The 20086-nt window shown below is 43.3% G+C and overlaps 1 protein-coding gene across 1 annotated transcript in view; it reads right to left on the bottom strand.

Moving 5' to 3' along the window:
- FANCM (FA complementation group M) overlaps positions 1-20086 on the bottom strand; it is a 68739-nt gene that overhangs the window by 30656 nt on the left and 17997 nt on the right. The window contains exons 5-10 of the mRNA XM_026849162.1: positions 11630-11761; positions 10721-10853; positions 8742-8870; positions 8097-8198; positions 3018-3211; positions 2121-2327 (exon numbers count right to left, since the gene is read on the bottom strand). Coding sequence (XP_026704963.1) covers positions 2121-2327; positions 3018-3211; positions 8097-8198; positions 8742-8870; positions 10721-10853; positions 11630-11761 — 897 coding nt within the window. The remainder of the gene's footprint in view (positions 1-2120; positions 2328-3017; positions 3212-8096; positions 8199-8741; positions 8871-10720; positions 10854-11629; positions 11762-20086) is intronic.

The following is a 20086-nucleotide window of genomic DNA, read 5'->3' as shown; positions in this document are numbered from 1 at the left end:
CCCCGAGTACTTCTTGCCCTAATCCCCTTCTCGGAGCGCTGTGACAGGTCAGGATGGGGCCGCGTGCCCTGCGAGGCAGGCTAAGTGCTCGCAGGCTGGCAGCAAGGCCTTTAGAGATGATCTGTGGAAGTCGGGACCGGGGCAGGCAGACACAGAAAGATGCTCTCTGAATAAAACTGCAAGAGGTTAACAGCTAGCTCTAATAAATTCAGGCATTCCGCTAAACATCTTAATCCTAGAATAGGCAAAAAAGTCTTTTTATGGAAACAAAAATTGTATTACCAAATTAACTGCTTAACAGAGCTGTTACTTTGCTGTTGCTCAGTACGTTTCCTTCTCCTCTGTGCCACAGAGTGTCAGCTTGGCCTGACAGGAGCCCAAGAAGCTGTGAGCTCCCCTGTGCCCTTCTCCGTACGGGTTCAAATCTGCAGCTAACGGCCCTTCCAAGCTGATGCACATGCAGCTGAGCTGTCATAAGAGGTTAGAAAACCCAGATCAAAACACCGTGCATCTCAGCACAGGGCCCAGCCAGAAAGGTGGCAGGTTGGGAAGGGAGCACCCAGGGAACCTGGGGCAGCAGCAGGGTGCAGGTGCCTGCCCAGCCAGGGAGTTCCTGTTCAACCCCAAACGTCCAGACCTCCCCGTAACAATTTTTCCCCAAAAAAATTTCTTCAGAAGCTGTATAACTGCACTTGAAGTGGTTTGATTTAAAAAAAACCTCCAAGCAAACAAATTCCCACAAGTTAATATGAGACCGTTAATTACTCAGCTGCAAGTTATGTGATGGGGAAGAATCTGCACAGTAACAGGTCTGGAAGGAGACGCAATCAAAACCAAACAAAGCCAGTATTGTTCAGCAATTTAATTTATTTCATTATCTCAAAACAAAACAAAATATATAAATTACTATCCTACCTGTGGGGAAGGCTCTGCCTCAAAGATTTCTAAGAAAATCTGAAGAACCCAGTAATCCAACTGCTTAACTCCAAGGAATTTAAGGGACCATTTTAATATCCCATTACAGAGCAGAGCTTTCAGTAGTAATCAGTGTTTGTGTGCAGCATGAAAAAAGTATCTATTTACAAATACCATTCACTTTTATAATTTCTAACTCTCACCCCTTCAAAGCAGCTTTTTTTCCTCAGGCAGAATTCTTGGGACTCTGCTTTAGAATTAAATCCCTGCTACCTACAAATTTACACCAGAGGCACTGGAATAAATGAAATAACAGCAAGACTAAAATTTTGGGTTTACAATGAGCTTACCTAGATCTCAGACTTCTCTGTCATGAAACCTGACTCAACTCAAAACCAAGCTCTCAAGAAAACCAAATCAACACAGAACAGCAGCAATTTTCAGCAGACCAGTGAGGTGCATCCGAAAAACGGCTCGTATCCCAACGGGGGGTGCAAGATGAAACTGCAGATGTGGGTTCCTATCACCCCACAGCCCACCTCACCCATGAGTGATGCCAACAGGCACGGCCTTGCCTCCTGCCACCTAAAGCCAGGGGCCTGGAGCAGCCCTCGCAGCGGGGCGGCCGCGGGACGAAGTGGGGCAGGGCGCTGGTTCTGCCCCTGCACAACTCGCAGCTCTCCCACGGGTACATGAGTTTCCCAAGGGGCAGCCTGCACTCAGAGACGATTAATTATGCTCCAAGTGGAGCGCTAAGGTTCAGGAATTTAGGAAAAGTAGATTTCCACTTAAGCTGATCTCTTCAGACCTCAGACGCAAGCCTGCCACCGCTAAGCACTTGTCTGAAAGCACCGTGTCGTCAGCAGCGCCCAGAGTGGGTGGCTTCCAGCCCTCCCGCCCTCAGAGCCCCGTCCCTCTCTCTCCCACATGCTGTTCTGTACCCTTAGCAAAAACCCTGTATTTTCCCAGTTCCAGTTTATCATTCACGAAGTGAGTGTTACTGAGAACAAAGGCTGGAAGCCCTCCACGCTAAGACAGCATGTGTAACTGTAGACGATCATGGGCTGTTACACTTTCTGCAGGGACAGTTCAGGTGCTGCTGGGGCACTCAGGATTGCTGATTTTTAACACACAGTGTACGACCTCCTGGGACAGACTAAACAAGTCCCTCTGTCCTCCCAGAGAGAAGAGAGTTCCAGGCTCACCCGTTCCTCCCGCCCTTCGGCGAGGATGACCACGATCCGGCCCTGCCGCCTGCGCCCCGTCCGGCCCATCCTCTGCACAAGGCGAATGGGACTTTTCTGGGCATCGAAGCAGATGATGAGATCAACCTCCCCAATGTCTAATCCTTCCTCCCCGACGCAGGTAGAGACCAGAGTGTTATAGCCGCCCTCACGAAAGCGTTTCACCACCTGAATAAACAATTGAAGTTAGGTGTAACAGGTTAGCCAGAGAGCCCTCATCCAGCCTTTGCAGTTCTAGGTTCAGACAGAAGTTGAAAAAATTAAATTTGTATGTTAAAAGTGCAAAACGTAGTCTTTCTGAATTTGTCAACTATTACCTCATGATCAAACACTATGTACTGATGTTATCAACACTGACATATCAACCCTTCAATTCTAAAATAAAGGGGGGAGGGGGAAATTCACACCTTATTCTGATCCAGCCATGGCATTCTTCTAAAATTGATCTTCCCAACTTTACAATTAAATATTGTTTTGTGGTTTGTTTGGTAGGTTTTTTTAAAAAAAACTTTGCTAGATCAACATTTAAGGATATATCTTATGTTTTCTAACTACAAGAAAAAAAAAAAAGCCAAAGCAACCCTAAGCAAATATTTTGAGTATTTTCACAGATTTTCAAATATATAAAAGTTAGCAGTTGACAGTATAATGGAAATATATAAAATATTTCTACTTACACATTCTGCTCAGTGAGTATAATTTTAGATACTTTGAAAGCAATTGAATTACACAGGAATTTACTGATGACACTTTAAAGCTCAGTCACTGCCATGCAACCTACATCACTACTCAGTAGTTATTTACACAGTTGATACTCTACATCACTATTTCCTAACACGAGTCACATCTTGTCTTTACCTCAAGTTGTTCCTTTTGTGTGAAGCCTTTCGTGCTCTTTCCTGCAGAGTGGCCAACAAATGTCATTACTCTAACAACTGGGCTGAGGCGGGAAAGCATTTCTGCAATTTCTTGCACGCTATCTCGAAACGATGAGAAGACCATCACCCTGGTATCCACAGCATCCACGGATGTGCTCCCGGTTGTGACTTGATCTGCTCAATTTGAAAAAGCCAGAAAAGCACTTTTATTGTCAATAGAAAAGCAAGGACAGGTACATCCCACAAGTTACACATTCACAGCTCTCATCTCACTTAATGGGAAGATTTTGTCTAAGTATACTCCATTTTTTTTCAAATAAATTTCATTTAAAATAAATTTAATTTATTGATTTATTATTTTTTATAAATCATAAAATACAAATTAATAAAAATAATTTATTAATTTTTAAAAATCTAAGTAAATAAATAAATAAAAAACCCCAAACAGTAGAGAAAACTGACAATTAGGAGCCTCAGCCTATTTAGACCAACCTCCCAGAAAATGCTCTGCAATACACCTGCTCAAACAATTCCTCTTTAACATCAAAGCAATATTCTAATTTTAGAGAATTTACACCAACCACGGTGAGAATGTCTTATATCTGAGGTACCACCAAAGCTCAGGTTTGATGGCAAGTCTCTTGAAATAAAATTTCAAATATTTTCTTCCAAAAAGGCCACAATGTGACTTCTAAATCTGGTACTTCGATGCCCAGTCTGATGAGGCTGGCAATATATAGTGGTAAAAACCTGTTGCCATTGGTCTAGGATACATCATGGTGAAGTAAGAGACGTGTATCAGCTTTCTATGATTCACCACAGAAAGTCATCTCCAGTTCCACAGCTTAGGATTCTCACGACAGCAGAAATGGGAAAAAGCCTCCCTTAATATCGTAACCTGTTGCTTCTACGCGATCTGTGGTCACAACTGATTATAGCTCTCCTTTCAGTAGCAAAGGTAACTTTTCAAAGGAAAGGGAAAAATAATTCCATTGCTACATGGTTTCTTAGCAAGGTTCCTTTCACCAAAAAAACATTTCTTATGTTATACCATCACAGATTTTGTGTTCCAGCTACTCAACTTTTTTTTTTTCCCTTCTTTTTTTTAAACATTTAAGGGTATCTGCCTTCACGAGCACAAGCCAAAGCTACCTAAGCAACACCCAAGTCTTGAACAGTTTCTATCCTGTCCAAATACTAAACCAACATGCCCATTACTGTCTGCTAAGAAGTAAAAACCCAGTGTGTTAAGAAGAGAATCTCTAACAGGACATAACGAATTACCAAAACCGGCAGAGCTTGCACGCATTACCCAGCCACAGCCCTCAGATGCAACCAAACAGATTTCCAAGGGTTAAAGATCTTCTCTTTTACACAACTCTCCACAAAACACCTTTATCTCATTAAAAGTAAGGTTAGACAAGGAATTAAAATTCTCAAGACTAAGTGTGTGAAAAGATGTTTCCCCAAACACACGAAGGATGGACACCAGATTCATGCTATGCCTGTAATCCCAGTATCAAGCTGTTTTTTGAAGTTAAAGCATTACATGTAACAGGTAAGTACGCATTTCTTTCTGATCAGCTATCAGAAATTCTGGTTTAGTTTTCAGTTGTACATATCTACATGCAGAAATGCTCTCAGCAGCTTCAGTCAAAAAGGAGAAGTTGAAGCTAACCATTTTCCCCATTTCTTTTTAAGATGAGCCTTGAATTCACAGGTACCTCTGGCCAAACAAATTTCACTCTCAAGGCTGACAACCAAGGAGCTTAGACAAGAGGATCTCCAGGGGTCCCTTCCAACTACTCCAAATTATTCTATGATATCCTAGTGCAGCGTGTCATTGCAGGTGATACGGGAGGTCATCTGTCAAGCACAGAAACCAGTCCCCAGCGAAGGCCTAGAAGTGAAACGGTGACTACAATTCAGTATTTTTAGCTAGAAACCAGACAGTTGCCACACTGACATTATGTGTTCTACGTAATCGTCCACCCTGCGCAGACTGACAAGCTATATATATTCCAGAAGAGGTGCAGGCTGGAGAAATCTTATTTACCTGAGTTCATATTATTCTCCTCCAGTAACTTTATTCCGAACAACGTTATTCTATATCTATTTTTAGCACGTTCTCGACTTGAACAGCAACGATGCTCAGTAGCATCTGTCCCCGTATTGTAAAAAATGTGACACTGCTGCCATTACCTCCTTGACCTGATCCAAAACCAGTTAGAAAATTCAAGACGTTAGCAGCCCACAATCCACCTGAGAAGCAATCCAGGTATGGAAGACTGGCTGGGAAGAGCTCATCATGCTGAGCCAACGTGTCTTAAGGGCTGGCCAGAACATTATCTCGCCCTGACCTCAATCACTGGTAAGTGCATCTGGCACAGCAAGGGCTGTGGCTATGTGGTCAGGAAGCTCAGACTTCACCCACTTGGTCACTAGTTAGCACGACTCCCACCAGTTCTCACGGGAGAGCTTTCACTCCAAATGGGAGGAGAAAGAGCTAGCGCTGCTCCGGAGGTTAATAATGCTCTCCTTGTCTGTCTCTAATGTAGGGCTTTTCAGGGAAAATGCTCTGCAGAAGAAGTTATTCATTTTAAAAATTACACAGCCATGGACACAATAAATTATGATTCAGAATCATTCAGTAATGCACAATTGGAAGAAAGCAGAGTTAAGTTCAGGGTTTTGTTTGCTTCTGGCTTTTTCCCCCTAGAGATACCACACACTTGCGTGAGCTCCTGAAAAAAGGATGTGGAATGTATTTTCCACTGCTCACATAATGATTTAGGCTTTTATTTCAGAGCCTTCTAATGAAACAAAAATACATGTAATTAAGTTTGGAATCTTAATAAGTACTCAAGCTTTTATTGACAGACTCATGACAAATTCTTGTCTGGAGGAGGGAGAACTCAGGACACTGGGATGTACTCTACCCAGGCAGAGTCCAAACCCAGAGCTGAGGGTGTAGTAACTCATGTACGTGTGAATTTAGAGTTTACCTGCAAGAAACAGCGAGTAAGGGTAGAAATACAGGGTTTGGGTTACTGCTCAAAAGGTATCCTCAGAGATGCTATGACACAGTGAATAATAACAAACTCACATTGTCTCACTGTTTCTGCCAAGTGCCCAGTGCACGGGGGCTGGAGGTGCACAAGCTCAGCAGACACAAGCTGGAGCTTCCTCCCCTCCCTGAGGTACCAGAACGCCTCCAGCTCTGTGATCACTGTGAACTGTAAAGCGCTTCCTGGCCTTGCTTTATACCCAGAGATTCCAGGACTGGTTGGTTGTACTCCCTTGTTTAACTACAGACATCTAGAGAACTGTTCAGCACACCGAGACACTGCTTTATATTCCCCCAGGCCTTGCCCTGCACCTTAGTTACGAGGATAAAGGAGGTTACAGGGATCAGGAGCGAGGAAGGTCAGAAGAACACCTAAATACCCAGCTCGAGATAGGACTGGATATGCTACCACAGCTCACCACTCATGCTGTCAAAGATGGTGCATTTCTTCCTGCACAGTTACTGCAATTTTGGATTTGTAACACTAAAGACTGACAGCTAAGAAAGCTGGGGAGAGGCTCTTTGTCAGGGGGGTAGGGATAGGAGGAGGGGGAATGGTTTTAAGAGATTTAGATGACATACAAGGAAGAAATTCTTCATGATGAGACTGGTGAAACACTGGAGCAGGTTGCCCAGAGCAGCTGTGGCTGTCCCCTCCCTGGAAGGGTTCAAGGCCAGGTTGGACGGGGCTTTGGGCAACCTGGGCTGGGGGAAGGTGGCCCTGCCCGGGGCAGGGGGTGGCACTGGGTGAACTTTGAGGTCTATTCCAACCCAAACCATTCTGTGACTATTCTATGATTCATGGCTACTCATGTGCACAGATGCAAGCCAGAGCATTTGTATCTTTATTATCTGTTAGTGTTAGTAAGAGACATTGTCTGACTAACATTGCAAGGAAAAACATATCTGATGGGATTCATATGATGGCAAAAATCGATGCTCTCAAAAGAAGAGGAAGGAATATTAAATACTAAATTTCATTACAGTAACTTCAGTACAGAATACAGAATTCGAAAACAAAAAGCAACACCTTAGAGATGTTACAGGAAGCAAGACAGAGGCATGGAGGGAGGCAGGGAGGAGAGAAAGAGGTATGAATGGAAAGGGGAAAAAAAAAAAAGTAATTTGATTAAATTCATTTGGACATATTATAAACTAACAAAAACAGAAATGAGGAAACTTAGAGTCGTCTACCGGAAAGCAGCAGTCATTGAAAGTGTATTCTGAGAATCAAGCATCTAAGATAGAAAAAAAAATGCAAACAAACCCCCAGAACAGAACGGAAGGCCAGGTCCAAAATTTCAGAACGTCACAGAGCACACTGATCCAAACAGACAAGGAAAAAAGTGAAGCAGTTTCAAAAAAAATTGTTACTGATGTCAGCATTCCAAAAGCAACAACTGGATCAAGAAGCTGACGCTTCCTAAAACATCCGAAGGATTCAGAATACTTTGCTTCATAATCTCATGCTGCTGTATGACATATTTTTGTTCTCCCTTTCAGTCAAGATGAAGAAGAATGAGACACAGATGCATGTAATTGAAGGTTTTAAACTTCACATGGATGCCTCAGAGTTTGTCGTCCTTGGCAACAGTCTGGGTATCAGAACTTTTACCCGTAAGCTCCGTAAACATGTTGCATCTAACCATGCAGGAGGTAATGTTAGCACTGCCCTCAGAGATGGTTTCCAGAACAAATTATCTGACTACAAAAATCGTAAGACACAGTAGCACCAGGAATGATTTTACTATCACTGTTTTGCTAAGCTGTTAGAAGAGTTTATATCAAATTAATAATGGTAACTTACAGAATGCTTTTTCTTAAAGAAATGTTATGGTATAGTTGTTCGAAAGAGGACTTTTCCAGAAGATACACAAACATACAAAACAATAAAGAAGCACTTGAACAAATTAGGAAATCAATCAATAGGGTATTACTTGTTTTCATTCACAGGTTCAACAGATACTTTTTCTCTGAGCTGTTGGCACTTACCAGAACATCGCTTTTTCCAGGATTTGAAGTGTTCTATTACAATTTCCTCCAATTTCCTTAATTTTGGATGGCTGTAGATAAATTCCTTTTTATTTTCAAACACTGAAAATGAAATAAAGGAATTTAAGGATGTTATTTTAAAGATGTATGTAAACCTGCAACACTATGAGGGTTTAGTGAAATTAATTTCCTCCCGTTATGATTCTTTGAGCCAGACATACAAATTCCTGATGCTAGTTCTAACTGCAGTCACCTAAACAAATTAGGAAGCTATACACAGAACATTTGTTAATGTAATGTAATTACATACATACATTTGTTAAACTCAGTTCTTGAGAAAGCACTGCTACTTTTGTTATGGTCACACTGTGAAAGATAGACAGTCAAACAGTAATATTTTAATCTTTTGATTTAAATTCAATTAAAAACTTCCAACATAGAAAACTTGTTTGAAGGTTGATAAAACCACCGAGAGCAGATAGATAGATAGTTAGATAAGAGCCTGGGGAAAACAATCTGGAATAAAGAATACTAGCTGAGTGTATCATAACGAGTAGCTTCCCACATCTACAAACTATGTAGAGGTGTCTACTGTTTCATTTAAACAGAAAGTAAACTTTCTATCCCTCAAAGGGAAATACTGACCTGTATTACTCTTGTAAACGTTCCCATTCACTGAAGCCAGAGATGCGTCTGAAAACATGTCTCTAAGCTGCTCATACAGCTTCATGAAGTCCTCGTTACGACCAAGTTCATTCTTCGTACGGATTAACCCTTTGTAAAGAGTTGAAATACCTTAGTATTAATCTCCAGAGGGAATATAATCTTTGCTATCCAAAACACAAGCTTCCTCAGAAGTAGCAAGCTCCTTCTAAGAGCTAAAAGAACTTTCAAGAGCTAAAAGCTTTAGAAAATGTAATAAACATTGTTTGGCATCACTATTTTTTCAGGGAAGGTGCCACTATAGAATTTAAACATGAAAAACATATGTATAGACAGAAGTCTGGTCCTGCAGGTAAACAAGTTTTATGACTTTTAGCACTAGAAAACACATCCAATGCAGAAATAATGAGGGGGGTGAGGCCCTGGCACAGGCTGCCCAGAGAAGCTGTGGCTGCCCCCTCCCTGGAAGGGCTCAAGGCCAGGTTGGACGGGGCTTTGGGCAACCTGGGCTGGGGGAAGGTGGCCCTGCCTGGGGCTGGGGGTGGCACTGGATGGGCTCTGAGGACCCTTCCAGCCCAAACCACAGTGAGATTCTGTGTTTCTATGAAATGCATGAGAAGGGAATTTAAGATAAAAAGCTAAAACTAAGAAGCTTCTTTGATGATTTTATGCTAATGTTGAAAAGAATTTCATTCTATTCAAACCAGAACCCAATCTCACCAGAACTCTGTTCAGCAGACCCATTTATTGGAACTATTTCCCATCAGTCACCTTTCAATAGCCAACAGGGATTTAAGGAATGCTGAGAAACTAGGAAATACATGAAATGTTCTCCAGTGCCAAGGTCTAAAAGCAGCACTACACCATCAGAAATGTAAAAATCTGCCCGTACAAAAGTAATAAATTGTAAAAACGACAAAAGCATAAAATTCTTAGCACATGCATACTATCAAAATATATTCTATAGATATTCTGTAATGTGAAGCAAGCACTGCATGCTTTTGGTTCCAAGGCAGGAGGAAGAAGTGTCTTTTAACAAAGCAGTGCTGTAGGCAAAGCAGCTTCTATAAATTACCACAGTTACACAGTAAAGTGTAAATCAAAATGAAGCAAGAAACCCAAGAGCCACACCATGGGGTGCTCTGAACAGCCAGAACCCTCCCCTCCCACAGCCAGTGTTTAAAAAAAAACCACCTTGCAGTTGGACTGACATTGCCCTGTTGAACTTTGTCCCCTCAAAAAAGATGTCAGTACCAAATCAGATCTTGCAGGTAGCAGTGACAACCCGTCAAGTCTATAAGTGACTGTGGAGAGTTGGAAAAGACTCACAATAGTCAGTGATAGAATTAGGAAAATAAACTGAGGCCAGAACAGAAAATATTCTTGTGTCATTGTATGAATTCATGCTGTATCTGCATCTGGAGTAGCGTGCACAGTTCTTAACATCTCATTTGAGAAAAGGAGAAGAGGTGCAGAGAAGGACAGTAACAACTTTATATTTTGCTTGGTGAGCATGGAGGATGTCACACAACTGGGATAGAAATTCTCACGTGATGTGTCTAAATCTGTAATCTTCTGGCAAACACGCTTGAAACTCATGCACAGAGGATTCTGCTATAGGGGAGGAATCGCTTTAAAAGACCAAACGATTTCTCAGTTTAAATTGTTTATTGGTTATTCTCTGTCTCCCCAGAGATATAGCTGCCACTTACTCTGAGTTCTGTTTGTGCGTTATTTGTTTCGGAACTGCTGCCATATAAACCCCTCTGCTTTCCCAAATACAGACTATCTTTAACACTGCTAACAGATTCCCAGTAGGGACGAAAGGGAACAAAATACTGATTACATCTGCAAGCCACCCATTATATAAGGTGCTTTGTGCAAAACCAGCCAAACAGATGAGGTAAATCAAATGAGAAGGAGCCAAGACAAAAGGAAGGACGTTTCTGAAGACACTTTACCTTTTGATCCATCCATAATTCCACAAAGGTAGATAAATAATGACCGTATTCCCATTTGCAGCAGCAGCTCATAACCATGATATAAACTGATACAAAGTGCAAAATCTCCTTCAATTATGCCTTGATGTATTCCCTGTGGAAACAAAACAGCCCTCGTTACATGAGGAAGTCGGTAAGCAGCAGGAATCATGCTGCAATTCTTCTGACAAAACCAAGATTGACATCTGAGAAACAGAGCCAAAGCACAAACCAATGCGCAGCGAGTAGCCCGCCCCTCAAAACCTTCAGGAAACAGGTTACACAGTTCCTAAGGATCAGTGAAGGCAATCTTTTTCCACCTCCGAAACACCTGTATTATCTTCCCAGATTAGCTCATTACTTTCGATGCAGCAACGCTCAAAACCTGACAGCTGAGCCATCCATCACTATGTGGCAAAACAGGAGATTTCTGGCATGTCTACCCAGGCTACAAAACCTAAGTCCAGGAAGCTGGCTTGCCTCCTCTGAAGTCTGTTTCCCAATGTCCTTTTTACGGTTTTTTTTTTTTTTTTTTTTTTTTTTTTTTTTTTTTTTGTTGTTGTTGTTGTTGGTAATATGCTTTTTTAAGTTTGCAAAATGTAAACACTCCATGACAATTTACAGTAAAATAGGAGCTGTAATGTCATTTTGAGGGGAATGTGTAAACTTGGCAGCCAGTAATCACAATCTAAGTTTCAGCTTGGAAATGGAGTCATTCATCTTATCCTTAACTTTCCCATATTCGCATCAAGAATCAGGGAACAAGTAGGCATAATTTATTCCAGAGCTAAAACCAGAATGTTATAAAGGAAATCTAACTTAAAACGTATCAGGAAACTCGGTACTATTTATTTATTAATTTAATAATGTGAAATAAATAAAGACATTTACCGCATTTTGTGAAGAAGGGTTTTTTCTGTACTGATCCCTTGCCAGAATTATCTGGTACTTTGTAAGGCTGGGAATATCCCGTTTTGCTAAAACTCCTATTTTAATCAGGCGTCCAGCAAATGTTTCTAGCACCTGCAAAGAAAACATAGAAGCATACAGAAGATGTGAAGGTATGTGTATTTAGTCCTTAGAAGTAGTTTTATTTTTACAGATCTTACACAGCAGAACTCAAGCAGCTCATTTATTTTATTGAAACATTTGACTTTTTCAAAACACACTGTACTGATTTCTGAATAACTTGTTAATGGACCAGATGACAACCTGGTGCTCTGCCTCACCATAAGGTTCTCCATTATCAGGGTGTTTCTAGGCTAATTTACACATTTTTTTCTAAGACCAGTAGAACACGTAAGGATTTGTGCCCTCCATCCTACAGAAAAACACCCTCCTGCCCCCAAGAGAACCCCGTATCCATCAAATGTCTGAGAAGGGGAAACACACCCCGTGGTTTTGTGATTGCACGAGTACTGAGTGAGCAGGGAGGAACCAGAATACGTAACCAGCTACCGAGCTCACCTTGCAGCTACCTCTTACTGCTAACCCTGACTTCAACGGCATTTCAGTCTCAGGAACACCTGTCTTCACCTCTGAGGAGTTTAAATTACTGCAGGCGAGGACTAGCCAAGGGGTCAGAGAGCTGTTGTGGAAGGGATGGGGGTCGGAGAGGAACGAGTTTCTGGCAGATGGGCCCAGCACAACCATGTGCCCCCTTTCCTTTGGAAGCCACGCCAAAAAAACCACTTCTTTTTCTACATCACATGTACCTGCTTTCCACATCGGTGAAACAAGGGAACTGACCTGCACTAATTCATCTTAATCCTGTTTTTCCTCTTTGTTTCTCAGCCTTAGGTGGTCAGGGTTGGTTTTTTTCATAGACTTAGTTTTGCATGAGCGCTAACTCTGTAATAATTGGAGTAATCAGATTTGGTTTACAAAAATTACTTACAATCTGTTGGCCCACTTGGCTAGTGGCACCAGAACCACCTTGGTGCACGGTAACAAGCTTCTCCAAAGGCAGGCCTGACTTTGGTTGACATATAGCCCCCAATAGCTGCTTACACGCCCACGGTGTTTCCCAAGTTTTCTTGCACTAAGGCAGCTACAGCACAACAAGTACCTAATCCCTTTTTTGCTGTTCTTTCAGCCCCCTGCAAACTGAGTCCAGCCGAACCAACAAAACCAGGTCTGACTTTCAGGCTGCAAACACCACTGAAGTATGAAAATGCCCTAACAGGAGAAGAGAGTCAGCTGTAAAAGTGCAGTGCGTGTCTGCACACTAAGCAATGACACTCTGTTTGTTCTCTTCACCCATTCAGTGTATGCTGCCTTTTCAGAACCTGTTAGGAAGCACAAATATTAACAACCACACTCTACTCGTACCCTGTCAGTGCACTGGCAGCTCAGTTTAACTTCTCTCTGCTTGATCATTTTTATAGCTTGGTATTCCTTTAGCTTCTTACTCCATGGACAGTGCCTGTGTGGCACCATGTGCCAAATCCTGAGAAAAGGGGTGGGAATAATTGCCATCATCAACTACAGCAGCATTAAACCCCCAAAGAATCAAAAAAACAATGAGAATTTCGGAGGGTGAAGGAAAACTTGTGAAAGCACCAGCCAAATTGGGGAAACAACTTGCTGGGGACTTTCCACGCTGCCTGCTGTGGGCCTTTCGGGACCAGCTAGCTGGAGTCAGCAGGGTGAGCTGACTGTAACAGGGAAAGGCTGCTGAGAAATAATAGAAACGAAGCCCAAACTCTGAATGCTCTGGTCCACCTTCAGTCGCTCCTCTTCCCTCCGGTTGGCCTTCAGACCGGGGTAGCAGGTCTGGGGCAGCTTGGTGGTTTTGCTCAGAGGAAGCCAGCTGGGCTCCCCGGCTCCAGGCTGGAGGGCGGCGGGGATGCCCCTGGGAGAGCCCTGCAGGCAGGGGGGTGCTGGGGAGCCCTGCCTGCTGCCCCTCTCCCCGAGGAGCCGTGTCAGATTAGCTGCATCCAAGAGCCCCCGGGCACCTCTGAGCCCCATCTTCAGGCTTCCCTGTACCTACAGGGAGCCCAGGTCACGGCCTGGCACAGCTCCCCAGGCTACCCAAAGCCCAGTCAAGAGACTCCTCCCTCAAACATGCCTTCTAATTAAGACTAAAGGATTAATTAGACCAAAGAAATCACTAATAACAAGCAAACACCAACTGGAAACTAAAATATTGCTAGGAATTTCTGGAGGAAAGAAAAGAGAAAAAAAAGACAGGAAATCAAATGATCATATCAAAACCATTCACCAACCACTCAGAAGTCTAAAAGCACAAGAGATTAATTGTTTGTATTTGGTTCAGTTAGGAGTTTAAAATGCAAAACTCTGTATTTTAGCAGTTTGCTATTGTTACGTTGTTTTCAAGTCTGGCCTGTATCTGACAAAGGACAGAGATGGAAACATCTGTGCCAGCTTATTAAAAAAAGTATTTAAAAAAATATAAATGTTGACCATGCAAGGAATCTCTTAGTGATGTTTATTTTAATGGGATACCACTGAAACAGCACTTTCCCTTCCCATCAAACCCTGAACAGTTGGACATGAGGACACTTAAAAGGCTGAAGATCGAGCTTAAACTATGTCTCAGGTAGTGGAAATGGAGGCAATCTCTGAACACAAATATGTTTCTCTAGATAATAAATTAATGTTTCCATTAAAAAGTAATGCCCATGGAAGTATAATATTTCAGCACTGGTTCATTATTTCCTATACTTGTTGCATAGCCTTTTTTAAAAAGAAATTTCCATTACATGTACTTTTATGTTTAATCCCTTGACCTAGTTTATAACATGTAAGAAAATTATATTGTCACTGTTTGCTCAATGTATACCCCTGTCCGATTTAATCATCTTCTGCAAAACAAACCAAGGAAGACTATTATGAAAGACAGCAGGATCCAGTCACCTGGAGCTTCAAAAGCAATAAGGAACGGTAAACATAACCTACTTAGAAGAGTTACAGAAACAAGAACTACTCAGTTATTACATTTATCTTGCCTCCATACCTGTATTTTCAATTAAAAAGATAATACTTCTGGGAAATCTTATCAATCTTTCCAAAACATTTAAGTGTTAAGTTACCCATTTAAAAAACAGACTGTAGAATTAGTTTAAATTAATTGCTTACTAGGCCTCATGGCTTTTTCTAGTTCAATAAATATGAGTTCAAGAACTTGACGGATTTGCTACCAATCCATAAAAGAGAACTGGTAAAGTTATCCCTTAGTGCACTGAACTTGCCAAGAACATAAAGGTTTTTGCTGAAAGAGGTGTCTCTTGCAGCAAATCACGGTGATTTTTCGAAACTCGTACCCAAGATGAGCTTAGGACCTGCTTCTGGAGGGAGGTACAACATTAGCTGAGGGCCACCACATGGAGCACAAGCAAAGAACTATTATTGTTTCAGCTACACCTCACCAAAACCTGCTGTTTATCTATTTCCACTTGGCACAGTAAAAAACAAAGGCTCTAAACAAATGACCCAGCCTAACTATTTGACTGCAGATTTGCAAGTGTTGTTTACCAAAGAAAAACAAGAAATCTGTGATGTAGAAATAACTGTTTGTATTGCACTTCTTCCAGAGCAGCAAATGAGGGGTTAGAGAGAAACCAGCCACCGAGTAGGCCGTGTCTTCACCAAACAAAGCCTGAGAAGGTCCACTTGTAGCCCCAGGAAAGACCCAGTGCCAGGGGGCTCCCCCCAGTGCTCCCACCGCGGCCCACAGACCCCGCTGGGTTCGTGGAGCCACGCTGCACTGAGAGCTGCCACCTCCCTTCACCTCCCCTGGCTCGCCCCTCCAGCACTGCCAGGGCCCAACATGCCACAGACCGCTCCCAAACAGGCTGGGGCAGGCGCAGGATTGACGGGCAAGAAAGTGAGACCGGGCAGTGTGTCGGCGAGGTGCCATCACAGCCACGGCGGTGCAGGGACGCTGCGGGGCCCCACCGACACGCTGCTCTGCCTTCACAGGGACTGCTCCAACCTGGGAGGGGAAGGGACGTGAGCAGCCCCACGCTCTCGGGGTGGCCATGTGCCACGGGGACATCACGCTGCTGCCGCTCTCTGCTCCGGGTTGGCACATTGTCAACGAAGGCAGGGAAGGACGACAAGAAAGGGAAAGGGAAGACTTCTTCCCAGCTCTGCCCCTGCCACCCCCAGCTGCAAAGCCAGCTCAGAAGGTGTATTTCTCACCAGTCCTCACAATCGGGTTGTGATCACATTGTGCTGGGGGAGAGCGAACTGACTGTGCAGGAAGGCACGAAGCCAGCCGCGGCCTTCTGCAGCTCTGGGGAAGGGCAGCCCCAGGGAAGGATCCAGAGCACGCACTGCTCTCTCCTAGGCTGTGACCAGAAAGGTTTGGGTCTCACAAAGTGTGCTGCCTGCAGAAGCACCAGTGCAAGAGCCTAACAGTCCTCAAAGTGACTGCCAGGAGGAAATCCCAGGAGCAAACCACGTTCAGTGTCTGCCAACCCCAACTCCAGGTTGAGTGAGGGAGTCTTGGGACTCCACCAAAAAAAGAGCGAGCCCAGGGTGGCAGAGCCCAGGGCAGTCAGGGAGCCCGCCAGCCCCATGACAACGGGCTCAGCACCTCACAGATGTCCTTCCCCCACCGTGCAGAGACTGCTCTGCCACAGGGTGCATAAAGCTTATGTACAGAGTGAGAACAGTTTATTGTAACATTTGATGAAGCCTCTCAATTCATAGTATAGTACATCAGAGAAGAGAAGGAGGACGATTATTAACAGAAACAAAAATGTGGTTTTACGACAGAGAAGGCACCTGAGAAAGGCATTTGGAGCTGTGACTAGTGCTCCCTTTAGTTATTTTCCCTGTACAGTCACAACAAAGACAAACAAACTCTAAACAAAAGGGAGAACAGTGCTATTTTATGCAAGCTTTCTACTGACATTTTGTTACCTTTCCAATAATGAAAATAAAGCAACAGGGACACAGCAGGGTACGGTGTTTTTAAGCTGCTCTTATAATTCTCCAAAACCAATACTGATCAACCTAGTAACAATCCTGGCGCCTCTGAAAGTTTTGTTGCAAGTTTATATTAACTCATTCAGGCACTTCAGTCTTCCCACCCCTCAGAGATCCGTTAGGCACTGAACGTACACTGCTCTTCCCTGGTTTTCATCACAAAGATACAATAGTTTGTCCTCTTCTAACATCTAGATTTCCTCCTATTACAGAATTTTTTATTTCTTAAAACTTAAAAAAAAAAATGGCCTACAGTTTTTACTTTTCAACTCATTTCACTGAGAACTTTTTTACTCTTTTACTTGACAATCTATGAGAAATAGGTGACTCTTCCGTATCAATCTGACATATATGCTTACTGAACAGCATCACTTTGCCACGGGACAGAAAGAAGCACCCTACTGAGGATGTTTCATATCCTCAATTTGCTAGAACGAGTATTTGTTTTCCTCTTATATTCAGAGATGTAACCTGCCAGGAAAGCACCGAGAATACAGCACTTCCAAAACTGTATTATCTCAAGAATGACTATTTATTAGCCAACAGTCACACACAACATTAACAAACTGGGGGAAAAAAAAAGCCAAATACAACAAAAATTAGCTGTGTTCAACTCCCGTAACAATCAGTTCCTCTATTACCTGAGCTGACAGCAGCGTCTAGACACAGACCTCTTCAGTACTCTGTCAGATGGAGCCCTCTGTACGTAATTGCTAAGCACACCACAAACTAAAACCAAATCAAATACACACACAGTGATCTCTGCAGGTGGAGCATTAAACTAGGATCTTAAACTCCTACCAGCCTTTCTCACAGGTACCCAGTCAACACTCAGTGGATTTTCTCATAAATGGAGAAATTTGTTTGTGATTTTAGACAATTTTTCTGTTGTTTTTTCCCCCCCATCTCCATCAACAATACTTAGCAATCCTCTAAACAGAAGTCAGTTAATTTAAGCAACTATTTATTCTTGTAATTAAGGCTTGAACAAAAGTGTTGGGACTGTTTTCTGTGAGAATGTGTCAGAATTATTTATGCAGGATAGGCAGAGGAAGAGCCTCTACACATTGCTTCAGACAGTCAGTCAGCTCTTCTCAAGCGCAAGGGTTTCCTGGAAGAAATCTTCCAGAGCCAGGATGCCCTCACTCGGTAGCAATAACCCAACTTCCAAAATTACCTGGAAAATTCCTTACCCCTAAAACTGCAGCCAGTGTTGCGCTGCATTAAAATGTAATTTAAGCCACGACCTGTGATGTGGATCGATTCCCACCATGCCTTAGTTCAAAGTACCTACCTGCAGCAACAGACCTGCCCCACAAAGAAAGTTCAGTGGTTACCTTTGTGAGAAAAAGCTGGGAACTGCCAAAAAACACTGTCCGCTGCAGGGCACTGTCAGTGAACCTGGCGATTGCGTACACTAGGTAGTTGCCCATGAAATCAAAATCATCAGACAACCAAACGCTTAAGCAAGCACCATCTCCAGTGTTTGTCAGGGATTTGCCTTCCCAGTGCGTTTCAGCTCAGAGAAGAGAGTGTGGTGCTGACATGCTGCCTGCAGCAGAGGGGCCAAACGCCCTCCCAGGGCAATGACATCGTGACTTACCACAAGCAGGGCCCTCCGCTTTTCTGAAAAAAACCCCACATGTTAGGAAACCACAAAGACTGACCCGCTCTCTCAGGACATTCCCACTGGCAGTTGTTCCTCCATTTGCTAATTCTCCAGGAAACAGCAGTCCTCGGCTGGGCAGCTTTGGTTGACAGAGGAAAAACTTTAAGGCAACAGCAGGATTTCAGTCTGTAGGGTCAGAAGTACAGTCAGGACTTGAAGTCCCTGGTTTCTAAGGGAATTAATACTTCATTGCCACGCCAAGATCTGCCCCTGGGGAAAGGTAACCAAAGCTGAGCCCAGGACAAAGATGCTGATCCAAAAAATGAAAAGAAAAAAAAAAGGGGGGGTTAAGATTAAGCATCCCATCACAGAGTCAACAACAGTTACATCCCCAACCTTTGGTCTCCTCCTGCAAGCATCTCAACAGAGTACAGGAGAGAGCTATTTTCCTCTCCTGTTATTCTAAAATTCTGAAAGCCCGGAGGTTCCCCTTTCCTGCCTGTGTAAAAAGGACCACAAGGGTCAGTTCACATTAAAGTCAGAATGAAAGGCAACTACAAACAGAACCACGCAGACCCCGATTCAAATTCAGACCCTGCTTTAATTATCATAGCCACCCCTGTGAGAGGTCTGCTCATCTACCTCTTTCTCACGGAGGCTTGCCTCAGCGATGGCAGAATTACACAGCTGTCAACTTCCAAAGCTGGACTTGTGATGAGAAAACGACCCCCAGGTTTTGCACTCCTAACTGGAACCAGCTTGGGATGACCTCACAGAATAAAATGAAAGATCCGACTTACAAGCATGGTTTGAAAATATTAAAAGAAACTCTCAGTAAAGGAGGACTAGCAGGACATGAAGGGCAGCGTGGGAGAAAGATGTCGACGAGAGCAGCCAGGAAAGAGAGCGTGAGTTAATAAGGAGGCAGCATGCGGAACGCGAATTTCTCCAGGATCTATATGCAGCTTGGATCCCGCAACACCGGCACCAGGACGGTCCCTGTCACCAAAGGGCTGCGGAGCCGCTGCTGCCCACTGCAGCCCTGGGCCCGCAGACACCTCCCAGAGCTGCTGCCCCATCCCTCAGGCCGAGGGGCTTTTCAGCAGGAGGGTTCTGGCTGCCAGCACCACACAGGCCATCTCCTCTGCTCCCGAGGACAAAGATCTGTGTGCATGGACGTTATTTAAGGGCACAGCTGATGAGTACATCCCCCTTCCGTGACACCATCAGTGCCTCGGGTCAGACGCAAATTAAGACATGCAACAATTTCAATAATGCTCTGAACAAGTCTTGTCAAATGTGCCTTAGCTGTATAAATCCCCTCGTAAAGATTTTCCTCTTCCACAACACCGATCTCTAGTACCAACTGTAATCACAATTTTGAAATGCAATTAAGCCAAGGCTTTACCTACCTCCCTACACTGCTACAATCCATCTTGCCCTGTCCTCTCACCCCAGCATTCAGGTTCGTAGGACTGGACAGATGACCTGTAAATCAAGCAACTCACTTGCTTTAGGGCAGCATCATCTTAAGCATTGTGCAGGTTAAAATATTTATAATCCAAATGTTAATGCTGTCATGCCTAAAGGGCATGGATTCACAAACTGAAGACTAAAGCTCCTGAAAGGATTTTAATTAGTTGTAATCCCTATCCTGTGCATTAATATAGAAGGAAAAAAAGAAAAAAAAAACCCACATTCATCAACAAAGGAATCTAAAAATAGAGTTAACTTTTCTAGTCATAAACCGCTTCCTAATTCTTGAATACTCTGTGGAAAAT

This window comes from Athene cunicularia (genome assembly GCF_003259725.1).
Source record: "Athene cunicularia isolate RWA chromosome 5 unlocalized genomic scaffold, athCun1 chr5_part1, whole genome shotgun sequence".
In the NCBI taxonomy this organism is placed as follows: Eukaryota; Metazoa; Chordata; class Aves; order Strigiformes; family Strigidae; genus Athene; species Athene cunicularia.
The sequence above is the reverse complement of the archived record's forward strand: the minus strand, read 5'-3'. Positions and strand labels throughout refer to the sequence as shown.